This window comes from Chrysochloris asiatica, unplaced genomic scaffold (genome assembly GCF_000296735.1).
Source record: "Chrysochloris asiatica unplaced genomic scaffold, ChrAsi1.0 scaffold00020, whole genome shotgun sequence".
Lineage (NCBI taxonomy): Eukaryota > Metazoa > Chordata > Mammalia > Afrosoricida > Chrysochloridae > Chrysochloris > Chrysochloris asiatica.
Window position 1 is genome coordinate 3640080 of NW_006408538.1, and position 16026 is coordinate 3656105.

Sequence of the window (16026 nt, forward strand, 5' to 3'; positions counted from 1 at the left end):
TATATTGCTTTGATTTGCATGGTATCTACGGCTTTTAAAAAGTTTAAACTGCCACAGACTTACCCTGGTGTGGTCTTTGGAAACGATTCTAAATAATCCTTAAGATTTTCATACGCAATATTTAAAAAGAAATGAGAACATGCTGTTTTCATGTAGCTGCCAGATTTGTTAAGATTTAAAACACGCTGGTTACAGTGTTATTAGTAAATACATGTGATAATATTTTTCAGATTGTTTTTGTGAATGCCTCTCGGTGAATAGCAGTTCAGTCACCTATCATCTGTAAAATAATTTGGTGGCTCCAAACACTCCCCAAGTGAGATGTTTTCTAGCGTTACATTACCATGATACCATAATGGTCTGGCTTATCACTTTGTTTTTCATACTCCGTTTTCAGAAAACAAACAAAGAATGATCTCAGAGCCTGATTAGGGTTATCTTTCAATCCAAGATATTTCATTTCTAACAATGGGACACTCTACTTTCTTTAAAACTGTTCTTTAGAGCTAAGAGCTTCATTTTATTTATATTAATTAGACATGTTCAAGTGTAATAGAATCACTTTTGGGAACCAGGATGTAACCCTTCAGGGAGAGAGGCATAAAATGAGAGTTGCCTGTCACAGATGTGTACATTTTTCAGCACTGTTAGAGAAAACCACATAATCTGATGGTTGGGTCTTTAAAAAGGAAAGCCATGCAAATAAAATGTATATAAATTGCTCTCCATTTGTTTTCAGCGCCAAATCTTAAAGGCAGACCACGCAAAAAGAAATCATGCCCACAGAGAAGAGATTCCTTCAGTGGCGTTAAGGATTCCAACAATAATTCTGATGGCAAAGCTGTTACCAAGGTACAGTCTTTCATTCCATGGTGTTCATCTTACTGTATCTTTTTATTTTTTGTATGTCTTTCGGTTTTATCTCTGTGCCCTTATGTCGTGGTGGCCAGTTTCAATTCAGACTCTGATTTTGGTAGTCTGAGCTTTGGAGCGCTCTGCTATGTCTGTTCCTGTCACCTCCCCTCCCCTCCCTCTGTGTGTGGGGTGTGTGTGGGGAGGTGTAGGCATTTTGATTAGTCAACAGAAAGACTTCCCACCTCCCAGCTTGGCCTGTTGGGTAAAGGACAGATGATTAAGCGCCCACGTCATTGAGGCTGAGATTTCATAGTAAGTGACACAATGACATAATTTACTCTGCTCATATCAAAAATAGACCAACTGAACCATCCTCTCTCTGAGTGTACTCATCTAAATATGTTTCAGAGATTATAAGAGGATGAAATTAGAAATGGTTAGAATTAATCTTTTTGCTTCTGCTTTTTTCAAAGTCACCTCCAATTTACACTAGACTAAAAAGGCACACTGAAAGTTTTCATGTGTGTGTATGGAACCTTCGTAGCATAGTGAGCTGTGTGTTGGGCTGCTGGCCACAGGATCAGTAGTTGGAATCTACCAGCTGCTATTTGGGAGAAAGATGAGGCTTTCTGTTTCAGAAACCCTGTATAGGGCTGTTATGAGTTGAAATTGACTTAATGGCACAGTGTGTGTGTTGTACATATACATGTGTATATATGTCCTGGGGTGGCGCTGTAAGATAAGTACTGAACTGCTAACCACAAGGTCAGTGATTCAACCCACCAGCCTTTCCTTGGAAACCCTAAAAAGGATGACTATTAGTTGGAACCAACTCCACGGCACTTAACAGTATAAGTATATGAGAGAGCTTCAAGAAGTTCATGAAAAACTAGAATTAAAAAATAGTGGAATTTTCCCATGGACTTTTTGAAACTCTCATATATGCGTACATATTGACAGTGTTTTTAAATGTCTCTATTCGTATGGAATTAGAGTCCAAATTGTACGCTGTTTTTTAGGACTCCCTCTTTTACTTGAACATTTCTTAGAATTTTGAAAGTGCTGCCTGAAATATTTAGCACCAAGAAGGGTGAAGTGTCATTTCATAATTTTAGACTTATCTTTTTTTCCTTTTGTGGGTTTGGCTCATATTTTCATGGTTCCATCTGTTGGTGCTTGCATTTCGATGTCGTTTCTGTGCCAAGACAGCAATAGTTCCTTCAGACCCTAATTTGAAGACCACATTTCAACTGCACCATGTTTCCAGATCCAAGAACTAAACTTCTGAAAGCAGAAACATTTTGATTAGTAATGAGTTTAGAAGAATCTTATGTAGAAAAACAGGAATTCAGTCATGGAATGCCAATTATCTATGTGCCTGCCATGTACTTTGCTCTCTCCCAGTAAGGGAGTAAATCCTAGGCATTCACATTCTGACGTTATGAGCTTCAAATATGATTATTTCACCAGGAACTTTTGAGGGCTTTTTGGCTGAGGATATTTTGAAGGGCAACAGTGCAAAGAGTTACAAGGAGATCAACCAGTAGAAGTGTATCTTTTCCATTTTCTGGTTAAAATTAAACCTGCCTTTGCTTTAAGATGCTTTTGTTCAGCTCTTTTAACATTCTGGGAGTGAACTCACATGGTTACCAAGAAAGACATCCCTTTGGAACTATCTACCCAGGCGTTTGACTTTGGTCTTGAAGGATGTCAGCAGGAACGCTGTGATGTGATTGATAGTTTCCTTCAAGATGCTGCAGAATGGAGTTGAGAAAGTTTTAGAACCAAAGCATCTGACCAAGCTTGTACTGGTGATGTCTTGTGTTGGCACCCAGCCCCGTATCTTTAGGGTGATGTCATGTGTTTACTACAGCATGATCCGTACCTGCACCCAGCAGGATGAAGCTGCATCCCATGTCATTTGGAGTCAATATCAAAGTATGCCTCGAGGACTTTCTTTCCATGGAAGATAGCTCAGGACTCACACTCGGGCCCACAGAACTAAGCCAACCAACAGTCTGCTGTCCAGATGGGTTGTATTTGCTGTTCTCTGACTTTGCCTTCTAAGGAGGAATAATAGTCATGCTTGGATATCTATCAGGAAATGGTTAGTTCTTCCATTGTTGGTGTTCAGTGCTGAGTGGAGTTGAAAGGTGGAATGGATGAATATTCTGCTGCCTTCAGTTTCTGGAAACTGGTCTAATAACCCTGCTCTTCTCAGAGTCATGGATTACAATCCTGATTTCGTTGTTTCTGGTGATCCTGGAGAGATGACTTCACCTAGAAGAGAAAGATTGGCAAGTTCTAAGTATGGTGGAGTTGACCACTAGCATCAACAGAAAGGTGTAACATCCTCACAGAGAGAGCAAGTCAAGTGTGGGGCCAAGAAAGACATTATTATCCCATAGGGATAAGACTGCTTGTTCTTGAAGATGTTATGGATGTATCCAACCCCAGCACTGCTCTTGTCTTGGGTTATATTCTAACAGCAGATCCAGGGCCCTGGCATCTTTGTTGTTGTTAAATGCCATCAAGCTGGTTCCAACTCAACAATCCTGTATAGGGGCTCCCGAGGAGCAGCCTGTGAGCTTTAACCGCCGACCTTGTGTCCAGCACATTAACCCACAGCACAACCCTGTCTAGGGTTTCTCAGGAGCACTAGTGGATTTGAACTCTACCAACCTTTTGGTTAGAAGCACAGTGCTTGCCCTGCAGTGTCACTAGGACTCCAAAGAAGTGTATAATAGCTAAGTGCCACAGAGTCAGTTCTGCCTCACAGGTATCTGAGGAGCGGCTGATGGGTTTGAACTGCTGACTTTGTGGTCCAGTGCTTCTATTTTCTTAAAACAACAAAAGAAGGGATACCCTGATGTGTAATAATAGTCTTTCATTTCATCTCATTTGGCTCTTCAAATGACCTCCAGGGATTATTGTTAAATGCAGACCAGTCAGTTCTGACTCAGAGCCACCCTTGTATAACGTTTCTGAGAAGTGACTGGTGGGTTTAAACCACCAACTTTGTGGTTAGCAGTCTAGTACATACCCTACAGCGCCAGACCAGGATTCCCCAGGGTTTATTATAACCATTTTACTGAGGACAAGTTGAGGAACACCTAACGTATTAGTGACCAAATGGAGATTAGCAGCCTTGCTTCTTTACTGCTGTTTCAGGACATTTTGTTGATGCTTGAAGGCAAATTAGCTATAACCCAGTCCTGTGGAAGGATGTGGTTAATATCAAATAGCTGGTGGTTCACTGAAAACGTTAAATGTGGATTCTTTAATTAGCACTTTTTCAGTCACCTTGGATGTGCTATTCTGCAGAAACTCTAAAGCGCATAGCCTGAACTCAACAGGTATGTGGACTCTGAAAAACAGATTTTGTGATTGACAATACACATCAGAAGGTTCTGCTTTCTAAAGGTCAACAGGAAGAATACATATTTTGAGAGTGACACCTGTATTATCATAATTCAGTGGATTTGAGGAGACACTTTTCTTTCATTTGTTCAGAATGTTTTGGGTAATGTGAAAAAATACAGAAAGGAATTTGGTCTGGACCTACCCAAAATGAAATAATACTTTAAAAGCTCATCTGTGTCAGGAATGAGCTAGTCCAAGGAAGGAAAACACTGTTGTCTCCTTACCAAGTACCTGCCTTCCCAGGAATGTGTGCTGGTGAAGACAAGGAGGACTTAGGATGGAGTTTGGTAGGTGGCAGCCTGGCTTCCCTGGAGTCTGAATTACTCTCAACATGGTCTGTGTACCCCGTCCCTCTGCATGTTTCTGTGCAAGTGATGTGGCAAGTTAAGCATCAATGTGAACACTAAGGAGAAATTCAGAGATTCCAAGCACCACATGGGCAAGATTTTGTTATTAAGTGCCATCGAGTTGATTCTGACTCCTAGCGACCCTGTATAGTGTTTCCAAGGAGCAGCTGGTGAGTCTGAACTGCCAGACTTGTAGTTCATATCAACCTTGAGGTCCAGTGCTTTATCCCACAGCGTTTTGCCGGTTTTATATAAAACCCCAGACCTACTGCTGTTTGTATTGGCCAGGTGACAACACTGATGGACTCAAACGTGGCAACAGTAGTGAGGTTGGCCCAGGATCGGACATTGTTTCGTTCTGCTGTGCACAGGGTCAATATGAGTCGGTTCCGACTTGATGGCACCTAACAACAACTTCTGTTTGTGCAAGAACAGGCCTGAGTTCTGCCCCTCATAGCGACCCTGTATTGGGTTTCTAGGAGCAGCTAGTTAGCAGTCCAGTGCTTATCCTAGAGCGCCACCCCAGGATCCACATGACAAGTTAAATACCATTAAGGTAGAATATTTAAAGCCTACAGCACTCAACTAACCCCATGTATGTGTTGAGTGTGCCCAATATACCACAGAATAAATAATAGTTTCTTTAAACTTTGGAAATTAGCTAGTTTTGTCTTTTAATTATTATTGTATAACACATTTCTAAACTGTAAGCTTTCTCGTGCTTAGAATTAAGATATGCTTTGTCATTGGAAGTTTTGACAGCCAATTTTATTAAGAGTTTCAGTGAAGTATGAGGGTAAGTCAAAATGTACTGCTACTTGAGGTACCAGTAGCATAGGTAACTTAACGAATTTGGCTGCTAACAGCAAGGTGAGCAGTTCAAATCTACCAGCCACTCTACCAAAGAAAGATGAAACTTTCTAGTCCTGTAAAGATTTATATCCTAGAAACCTTATACAGGGTCTCTGTGAGTCGGAACCAACTCCACGCACTTCACCACGACCACCTGGGTTCCATTTCAGACATGCATGGGTTTATTTCAAACAAAATGCGTTTAAACATGTCTCTTCAATTGGTAGATGTGTGCCAAACAAATTCTCTCAGTAAATACACTTTTGTTAGTCTCATTTGGATGCCTTCAATAAAAGAGTCACTCAAAATAGTAGCTTGCAAAGGGTCGTTATGGGTCAGAACAAACTCGATGGCACTTAACCACAAAAGGGGATCTTTTTAACTGGTAGGCCAGTTAAATTCGAAGCAAAGAGGTCAACTGAGAAGGTTATGGCAACTGTTCTTTGAAATTTCAAAGGGATAATCTTGATAGATTTTCTCTAAGGACACGAGTTTATTAGTAAGAATTAAGAAAACTGAAAATTGCATTGGTGAGAAAAAGGTCAGGGAAGTTGCATCGAGGAATTTTTTTTCCCCCTCATGGTAGTTCCCCTGCTCATTCTTCACTCTGTAACCCTCATCTGGTCCAATCAGACTTCTTTTTATCCCCCAAACTCAAATAGCATTTTAAAGGAACACAATTTGTGTCCCTCAAGGATGCCCAAACTGCCATTTTGATATGGTGGTGGTTATGTGCTGTGGACTCGGTTCCGACTCATAGCGACCCTGTACAGGGTTTCCAAGGCTGTAAATCTTCACAGGAGTAGAAAGCCTCATCTTTCTCCTGCAGAACCAATGGTAGTTTCGAACTGCTGACCATGAGGTTAGCAGCCCGACTCGTAGCCACTATGCTACCAGAGCTCCTTGCCATTTTGATACAGTATAAATCAAAGAGCACAGAATTCTTCAGGGGGGAGGGTTAGAGAGTTGGATACACCACCTTCAGAAGTGTATAGCTAGATAAGGTGAGAATTCATAATTCCACGTTTTGTTATTTTTGTAGCCATGCTTTTAGACTTACCACCCCATAGTGTTGAAAACTACAAGATCCTAGAATTAAGAGTACATGCAGTCCCTGGCTAACAATATATTTGAGTTACAGTGATCCACACTTACTACCATCTGTTTTGGGTATTTAAAAGATTTTTTTTTTTTAAAGCATCTGATTGTTTGTAATATAAATTGCATACTGTGTTGAAGCACATAATTTGCTGATATTATCATTCTTGGATACTCGCTTGCAGACGTTCCAATATCGATTTATAAAAATACTAATAATAAGAGGCAATAATAAAAACAAACAAACCAAAGGAACTATTCAACTTAACATCAAAACTGGTTTACGATGAAATTAACTACCTACCTGTCCTTGGGCTCATATCCCAGACTCATTGCATACTAGGTGGATGATCTTGTTCATGTTGTGCCTCCGCTCTGTGCCTGTCTCATCATCCCTAAGGGGAAGATAGTAACCTACGTCATTAGGCTGGTAAGCACAAAGTGTGATCGTACCTGAACAATGCGCAGAGCTCAGCCTGGCTGCATAGTAAGATTACTTGAGGGAGCGTTTGCTTTGCAGCACTCTTTTTTTTTTTTTTTTTTTAACAAAGTGAAGGTCTGTGGCATTCCTGCACTGAACAAGTCTACTGGCGCCATTTTCCCAACAATGTATGTTCACTTAGTGTCTGTGTGTCCTGTTAGGGAACAATATTTCAAACTTTTTCTACAACGATATTGAGCACTTAATAGGCTACAGTATAGTATAAGCGTAACTTTTGTATGCACTGGGAAACCAGAAAATCCATATGACTTGCTTTTTTGCGATGTTGCTTTATTGCCATGGTTTGGAACTGAGCTCACCATTCTCTTCCAAGTTTGCCTGTACTCAAATAAGGTCAGCAGGCAATTGCAGAGTAAAACTGGAGTGATTTTATGATTTTTAAAAAGCCATTAAATTACAAATTTCATTATAACTTCAGAACAAACAGCCTAAAATCTGGCAGTAAAAAAGATGAGAACATCAGATTTCGTAAGGCATTCATCTTAATGTAATGTTACCAAGTGCTGAAGTTTGAAATCTTGTAAAAGAAACCTACATGGAAAAGGATTTTAATTCCCATTTCTACAGCCCCTTAAAAATTAAAATCTAGAGGCTCCGTTCAATGATCTGTACAGGAAATTTTATTTTTCCAGGACCAGTCTAGAGATATTAAACTAGCGTGTTTACTTGGGAGAATGAGCAATAAAGAGAGGCCTTACAGAAATGTTGTTCCCTTTAATAAAGAAGCAACAGCTTTTATGTTCTCGGTGCTTGGGAAAAGAAGATGTGTAAGGAAAGACAAGAAGGGGCCAGAATCTGGAAATGAAACATTGTCGACTATGTGGGACGTTTTTATTCACATTTCCCTAACACTTGCCCTCTTCTCACTGAGTGTTAGAGATGAAGATGTAAAGAATATTGGAATGTATGCATTCCCCACGGGTACACTTGAACTCACACCCTGACCCTTTGTACTTCCCCTTTTTACAATCAAAATAGCTCAGCAACTTAGCGTTATATTTAACAACTATCAAAGGCCTCTTGTGGATGGTGCCAGTAGGGAGGGAACATTAGGTTAGCAGCTCCATATACCCAGCTCCATGCTCACCTGAGTGTGGAAGGACGTTTTCTGGCCTGTTTATGTCATCATTTGTTTTTTAATCCCAGAGTTTTCACTAACATTTCTTAGGTTTTTAGCTGATGTCTACTTTTTCCTGTGGCATCTCCTCTATTATATTCTCAGAGTCCTTGGATAGTGCAAATGGCTAACACACTCAGCTGCTGGCTGAAAGGCTGGGGGTCCAAGTCCTTCCCTTAGGTTTCTTGGAAGAAAGACCCGGTGATCAAAATTTCCAAAAAATCAGCTGTTGAGAACCCTATGGAGCACAGCTCTATGTTGAGACCGACACATGGGGGTCATCCGAACATTGGGTTGACTGAACAGCAAATATATTTCCAGAGGCTATTATTACTCAAGGGTAGGCTCTTTTGTATCCTGCTTAGAGTGTGTATGGGTATAACCTTAGGATCACATATGGCTGGATCCTTGTTCCTGTTCTGATGCCAGCATGTCCTGGCATTGTGATGCTGTTGTTTTTCAAGTTTGCTGGACAGAGTATCCGAGACAAGTTTTACTATGGAGAAATAAATGTGCCTGTCATTTGTACAAAGTGCCAAATATATGGGACTATCTGTTACAGAAGGCAGAATTTGACAAAGGATATTCACTGATAAGGAAAAGGGAAGGAGAAAGGGACCCAACCAGATCAAGCACTGTTAGTTTCAGGTAAACATAACTGTTGAGCCTTAAAGAGGGTTGGTAAACATGGCTCAGTGGCCATTTCTGTAAATAAAGTTTTATTGGTACACCACGCCCATCTGTTCCCATGTCTTCTAGGACTATTTTCACACGACAACAGCAGAATTGAGTAGTTCTGACAGCGATTTTATTGCTTAAAAAGCCACAACTTTTACTATCTGGACATTACTGAAAGTTTGCCATGCCTAAAACTCTGTACAGGGTCACTATGAGTTGGAACCAACTCAATGGCGCTTAACAACAACAAATTCTAAGGCAATTCATATTCAGTGATGTCTGTAAAAAACTATGGTTTACTTAGTTTAGCCTTCCCATTCAGCAGGTGTTATTAGCAACGTCTTTATAAGAATTCCAGAGCTGTGCCTAATTTGATGTGCCTTATTTTTTCTTTTCCAGGTGAAATGTGAGGCCAGGTCAGCCCTGACCAAGTCGAAGAATAACCATAGTAACTGTAAGAAAATCTCAAATGAAGAAAAGCCAAAGGTTGCCGTTGGTGAAGAGTGCAGGGCGGATGAGCAGGCTTTCCTTGTGGCGCTTTATAAATACATGAAAGAAAGGAAAACACCAATAGAACGAATACCCTATTTAGGTTTTAAACAGAGTAAGTATACTTGTTTTCATTTCTGAAATATCAGAAATGTTCAGATTTTTTTAATTGGGGATGGGAGATGGTGAAAATGACTCAAGAGATTATGTTGAAATCCTAATTTAGGGCTGGCGCCCTGTGTTTATACTAAATCTAAAAGTTGTCCAAGCCAGAGCATTTTTCCCTGCCTCTTTCCGCTACATTGTTCCCTTCTGGGGCAGTTGCAGGGAGATATTTATAGGCTTGAATTCACTGATTATGACTGGAAATAGACATGTTGAAAGTTTCTCATTTTCTGTTTTATCAATCTCAAGTGTCTCTAACGCTTTTCTTCTGAGATAATAATATGACGTAGCTTTATCAGGCACAGATGTTGCCTGAGAAAAGAATTTTTTTTTTTAAAGAAGAACATTTAAAGGTGGACAAAACAACCACAAAGAGAAAACATTTCCTAAATCCCAAATCAGTTCACAAATAAAAATTTGGCTTCAGAGGAAGCAAGAACTAGTCAGATTTGAACAGAGGTCCCTAAATTTGAGTTACATTGCTGTGTATTTTAAGTCTCCATCATATATTTGTTGAGTAGAACAGTAGACTCAGAGCACAGCAGAATTCCACTTATAAAAAGAAAAGCAACTCAGATTCTCTTCTGATTTTGCAACAGAATATATATTTGCCTCTGTCTGGATTTAGTGGCTCACAAGCGATGAGCCCCTGGCTTGAAATATTATTTTCTCCAAACGTATCTTCCTAGATTAAAACCATGTGTCATTTTGATGAAGAATGTCAAACCTGTATGTTTTACGTAACAATTTACATACCTAATAGCAATTGGCGCTGATTGCAACCGAACACTCACAGCCATTACAAACGTACATAACGATGGATGATTACAATGTTTGTCTGAAAACTGGTTGCTTGAAATAGAAGTAAAATTAATGTACTATGAACAGCTTTGTTGCATTATGCATTGGTTCAGATTAAATCAAGGCCGAGGCAGGGCTCTTGATAGCTTTGAAATAGTACAAGGCTCAATGAGGCTTTGAGAACGTGGTGTGTCAGTCTTTTTTTGTTGTTTTTTAAAAAAATCCTATTATTTTCATTTTATTCTTAATTTCCCTTGCCAAGGAATTACGTGAAGTTCAATTAAATTAATTAAATCCATAGCAGCCCCATTCTATGATATTTGGTACAAATGAACAGGATTGCTAACAATTTGGCAAAGATGGTTCAACAGCATAAATACATGCAAACTCTGCAAAAAGAATCCTGTTCTATATATACACTTACACGCATTTATCCATGTGTGGAGGTATATAGACACTTACACGCATTTATCCATGTGTGTAGGTGTATATATCAGTGCATAGTTAACTTAGCGGCTAAGTGGTCTTATCACTCACTTCCTTTGTGAACAAATGTCTTCCTTGGGATCCCTTTGATCTGTTACATCACTTCCGCCTCCTGTTTGAAATATTTATCTTCCTAGTCATTGGAAGACACAGGCGTTAGTGAAATATGATAGGAGCCTTTAATATAGTGCTGCCATCAGTTAGGAAGGCAGTAATATATTGTATTGGCTATTATTTATTATGGAAAGCTTTTATCTGAGGAAAGCATTATATATTTAATCAATGTCTTCTAAGAGTTTAATGAAACCAACCCTGATTTTCAAATCTCATATTACCCCTGCCGCCCCCTCCCCCACCCCACACACACACCACCACCAAAGACCATCCCGATTAGCTTTGCTTGCTTTGTTGATGGCAACGGGACTAAAATTATGTTGTCCTTTATCCTAAAAGTAGAACCATTTCCGTAGTTTTGTGACTGTTTGTTAAGAAATATTTTAAGTAGTAATAATATATCCTGTTATGGAATGCCCTTTGGCAAATTGTTTCCTTAAGAACTTAAATCTCCTGGGGTTTGTTAGGGTTTCTTTTATTCTCTTTCTCATTGAAAAACAAGACAAAACTAAATGTTGTAATTGACATCTCTTGGAACTATGTTAATGCAATGCTTATCTAAATACTTATTGTCCCTCTAACAGTTAACCTTTGGACTATGTTTCAAGCTGCTCAAAAACTGGGAGGATATGAAACAGTAAGTGTTTAAGCAATTTAAATGAAATAATTTTGCAATCTAACTCCCCTCCCCCCACCCCAAACCCCAAAGTAGGAAACGCAAAAGCACATCATCTTGATTGCCCTTTCAAATGGCTCTACACTTTTGGGGGTTTATTGGGCTGCTTTGGAAACAGCCCCAATTAGTTCCAGGTTTGGCAAAATTGCAAACTTGTCGTAAAAACTACAAGTGGAAAACATATGTAACTCTCCCCTGTCAGGGAAATTAGTTGGGTCTGTAATTTTTTCCCATGTTGAGAAAGGGCTATTATTGTACAACAAGCCAAGATTGCATAAAAGAAATTTCCCTTGGCAACATAGCTGACATCTGTTCATGTCTAATATGGGGAATGTATTAAAAGCTTTCAAAAGTAATCAGTATTGGCCATTAAGGAATAGAATGCAGCAGAATCTTCTCTCATTCTAGGGCAAAGAAGCTTATTAGACCAGGGTCAATGCCACATAAACAGGAAGTTATCAAACTTATTGAGAACAGCCTCTGACACTCTTTATCAGCTAATTCAAACTGACAGGAATGGGTTATTTTTAGCCTACAGGAAAATTTGATGGCCATGGGTTTTACAGTGTGTATTTTCTACCAGTAAAATGTTAGCACAACAAACTAAGATTAAAATCTTGAAATAAGAAGAAAGAACTGCATTAATATAGCATACAGAGATGACATCTGTAATAAAATCAATTGACAGAGGAAGATGCCGTCATTGGAAATATTTTCTCCTCCACACAATGATCAGATTAAGTTGTGCCGTTCCTCCTGCAATTGAATGAGAAATTATTTTTCCCTTTCCTTACGAAGTAATCTGGGATATCTCTATACTATAGTAAAATGACAGTAAGAGACACAAAGTCGAGAAAATGAAATTATTTTAGCTGAAACATAATAGCCAGTGTTTCTTGCCAGATAAAGCATATTGTTCCACAACCTAATATGATGATGACAGGGTCTTGGGATGGGAAAAAGTGGCAAGCATTGTGCTGTTCAGATTGTATGGTATTTAGAGTGAGGCTATTTGCCATGAACTCTGACTAAAGGAAAAAAAAGAAAAATTGTTATCTGTATATATAAGCATAACGAATGTTATGTGCTATGTTTGGTATAGGTGTATGTATGTGTTCATAGGGGAATGTTGTTGCGTGCCATCAAGTCGATTCCAACCCATAGCACCCTTGTGCATCATTTTATATGGAAAAAGGTGGGGGGGGGGGAAAAAAAACCCTTGTAAAGATACGGAAGACACAAAAGCAGAAAAAAACTGATTCTGTGAAACTTGTTGGCACTCTGCCTATCACTTTCTGAGGAGCGGCTGGTGAATTCGAACCTCCGACTTGCCGTTCAAACCAACTTTGCAGTCTAGCGCATTAACCACAGTGCCACACCAGGACTCCATTGTAGGGGAATATCATACTCAAATAAAGCCCCTGTAAAATGTGTATTTCACAGACATGAACTTTCTGAAAATATTTTATCGAGTGTCCTATATAATTTTTCACTTGGTTGGGTCTGTTGATAGACCAAGAGATCGCCTCACCACTGTAGCTCATAGTTTTGCAAAATCCTAAGCTAATTACAGTGTTCATCCATGTGGAGAAAATGCTAACTCATTCAGGTTGGTCTCATAAATTTAGGAACCAACTCCAGAGCCCAGAGTTTGAGGATTAAGAATAGGAGTACACATTTTCTACGAACTATGACTGCAGATAGTTTCATGATTGCACAATATTATGAAATGTCTTTTTAAACCCAGGAACTTTTTGTTATTTGCTGATAGAGTGGCAGCAAGTTTCACAAAATCATTTTTTCCCCTGCTTTTGTGTCTTCTGTATCTTTACAAGGTTCCTTTTTTTTTTTTTTTCCCCATATAAAATGATGAATGAGGGGGCTTCACAAAATTTGTGGGGAAATTCCATAATTTCTTAAATCCACTTTCCCACCAATTTTTTTGAAGCTTCCTCGTGTAAGAAGGTACTTAGAAACTTCTCATCAGTTTCTGGGCCTTAGAGGTGTGCTTGTTAATCAGAGTATTTATACTTTTTTTTGAGACTATGTTGAGAAATCGTCAGCAACTCACTTGACTGAGTGAGTACCTTATTGGGCACAAGGCATTTGTGAAGGATGTGAAAATATCTAGGCCAGTGGCTCTGGTCTTTAACAGGTGATAGTTCTAATGATAAACCAGGTGGGGAAAGAGCAGTGTCCTTCCTCATGCAGAGATGAGGTAAGGAAGGCTCTGATGCCAGTAAAGCAGAGAACCACACCATGTGGAGCAGATGGAATTGAACAGGGATGATCATGGTCTTCTAGGACAGAGAATCAAATGGGGGGGGGGGAGAGAATGAGTAGGGAGTTCGAATAACATTAGGTAGAGTGTGAGTAACTTACGACGACGAGATGGGTGGGACAAGTAAGCACAAATGTGGGTCTTCAGAGAGATGAATGGAAAGAAGATGAGACCGAGTCGGGAAGACTCTTGCAATGCTGGCCTCTGGAATTATTTTGTCATCGGGGGCTTCCCAGAAGGTTCGTAGTAACATGCTGAAGAGTTGTGCTTTGTGAGTTATCCTGCTTTCAGTGTGTGCATGTAGGTGGAGAAAGGCTAGGGTGAGGGAATACTGGAAAGCCAGACTGGAATCTGACTTCCATCTGGTTAGGAGCTTCCTGTCCCTTCAGACAAGCTAGAAAGGACTGGCTCCCTCTGGCATTGCCATTTCTTCCTCCTGTCTCCACTCACTTGTCACTTCCCACGTTCCTCCTCATTCATTCTGCACAACATCCCAGGTTATTTTCATGCCTGTCACCAGTGAACCTACAAGTTGTTATTAAATACTATCAAGTCGGTTCTGATTCATAGCAATCCTATATAGGGTTTCCAAGGAATGGCTGGTGGGTTTGAACCTCCAATCTTTCAGTTAGCAGTCCAGTGATTATCCTACCTTAATACAAAATCTACATCTGGACTCAAATACTGGATTAGGCCCATTGGTGGGGTTTTGTCTGACCTAAACAGTGTTTTTGAAGAATTCTTTTCTTTCTTTCTTTTTTAAACACATTACACTATCTGTTGACCCTATAGGGACTCAAGTTTACCACTGCCATTCTGAATTTATGCTTTTGAACCTTCCTCCTAAGAACAGAAGGAGCTCTGGTAGCGTAGTCGTTACAAATCGGCCTGCTAATGGCTTGGCCAGCAGTTTGAAACTACTAGCCATTCCATGAGGGAAAGATGAGTCTTTCTGCTCCCATAAAGATTTACAGCCTCAGAAATCCTATACAGAGTCTATATGAGTCGGAACAGACTCCACAGCACATAACCACCACTATCACCTAAGGATGGAATACATTTTCAGGTATGTATTTTGACTAAGCAAAACCATGAGGTGTTCTGTGAAATTTAATTTTGAAGTGGATCCAAGAGATGTACAAATAATATTCAAAGTCTTAGAATTTAAGTTGTGATCACAAAGTTACTAGATAGACACTTCTCTGTAAGATTAACTGATATCAGAAATACATGTGGACAGATACAGTTAGAATCTTCTGTCTCTGTGGTTCCCAAAGGTTAATGATCTAGTAGCTAGTGTTCAGGTCATCAGTGAGGAAATCTGAAGCATATGTAGTTTTTGAGGCCTCTGCTCATGAGAAACCTCTACAAATACAAAGAGGCAGTTGTTCGAACAGAACAAGGGAACACAGAATGGTTTAAAATTAAGAAAGGTGTGCACCAGGGTGGTATTCTTTCACCATACTTAATCTGTATGCTGAGCAAATAATCCCAGAAACTGGATTATTTGAAGAAAAACATGGCATCAGGATTGGAGGGGAAGACTTATTAACAACCTGAGATATACAGATGATGCAACCTTGCTTGCTGAAAGCGAAGACAAAATACTTACTGATAAACATCAAAGACCAGAGCCTTCAGTATTGCACCTCAATGTAAAGAAGACAGAAATCCTCATCACAAGACCAATAAACAACATCCATATAAATGGAGAAAAGATTGAAGTTGTCAAAGAATTCATTTTGCTCAGATCAACCATCAACACACACGGAAGCAGCAGTACAGAAATCAAATGACATATTGCTGTAGGCAAAATCTGCTGCACAAGACCTTTTTAAAGTGTCAAAGAGCAAAGATACCAAGTTGAGGACTAAGGTTCGCCTGAGCCATAGTATTTTCAATAATCTCATATGCATGCAAAAGTTGGACAGTGAATAAGGAAAACTGTGGAAGATTTGATGCAATTGAGATTTTAAAGTACCATAGACTTCCAAATGAACAAACAGATCTGTGTTGGAAGAAGTACAGCCAATGTACTCCTTGGAAGCCCAGGATGGCCAAACTTTATCTCTCATAATTTAGACCTATCATGAGGGACCAATCACTGGAGAAGGATATCATGTTTGGTAAAGTGGAGGGTTG

The 16026-nt window shown here is 39.6% G+C and overlaps 1 protein-coding gene across 3 annotated transcripts in view; it reads left to right on the top strand.

Annotated features, from left to right (window-relative positions):
- Positions 1 to 16026, top strand: part of ARID5B (AT rich interactive domain 5B (MRF1-like)) — a 228278-nt gene that overhangs the window by 178607 nt on the left and 33645 nt on the right. For all 3 annotated transcript variants that reach the window (XM_006835803.1, XM_006835804.1, XM_006835805.1), the window contains 3 exons: positions 740 to 852; positions 9272 to 9476; positions 11512 to 11564. In XM_006835803.1, the coding sequence (XP_006835866.1) occupies positions 740 to 852; positions 9272 to 9476; positions 11512 to 11564 (371 nt within the window). The remainder of the gene's footprint in view (positions 1 to 739; positions 853 to 9271; positions 9477 to 11511; positions 11565 to 16026) is intronic.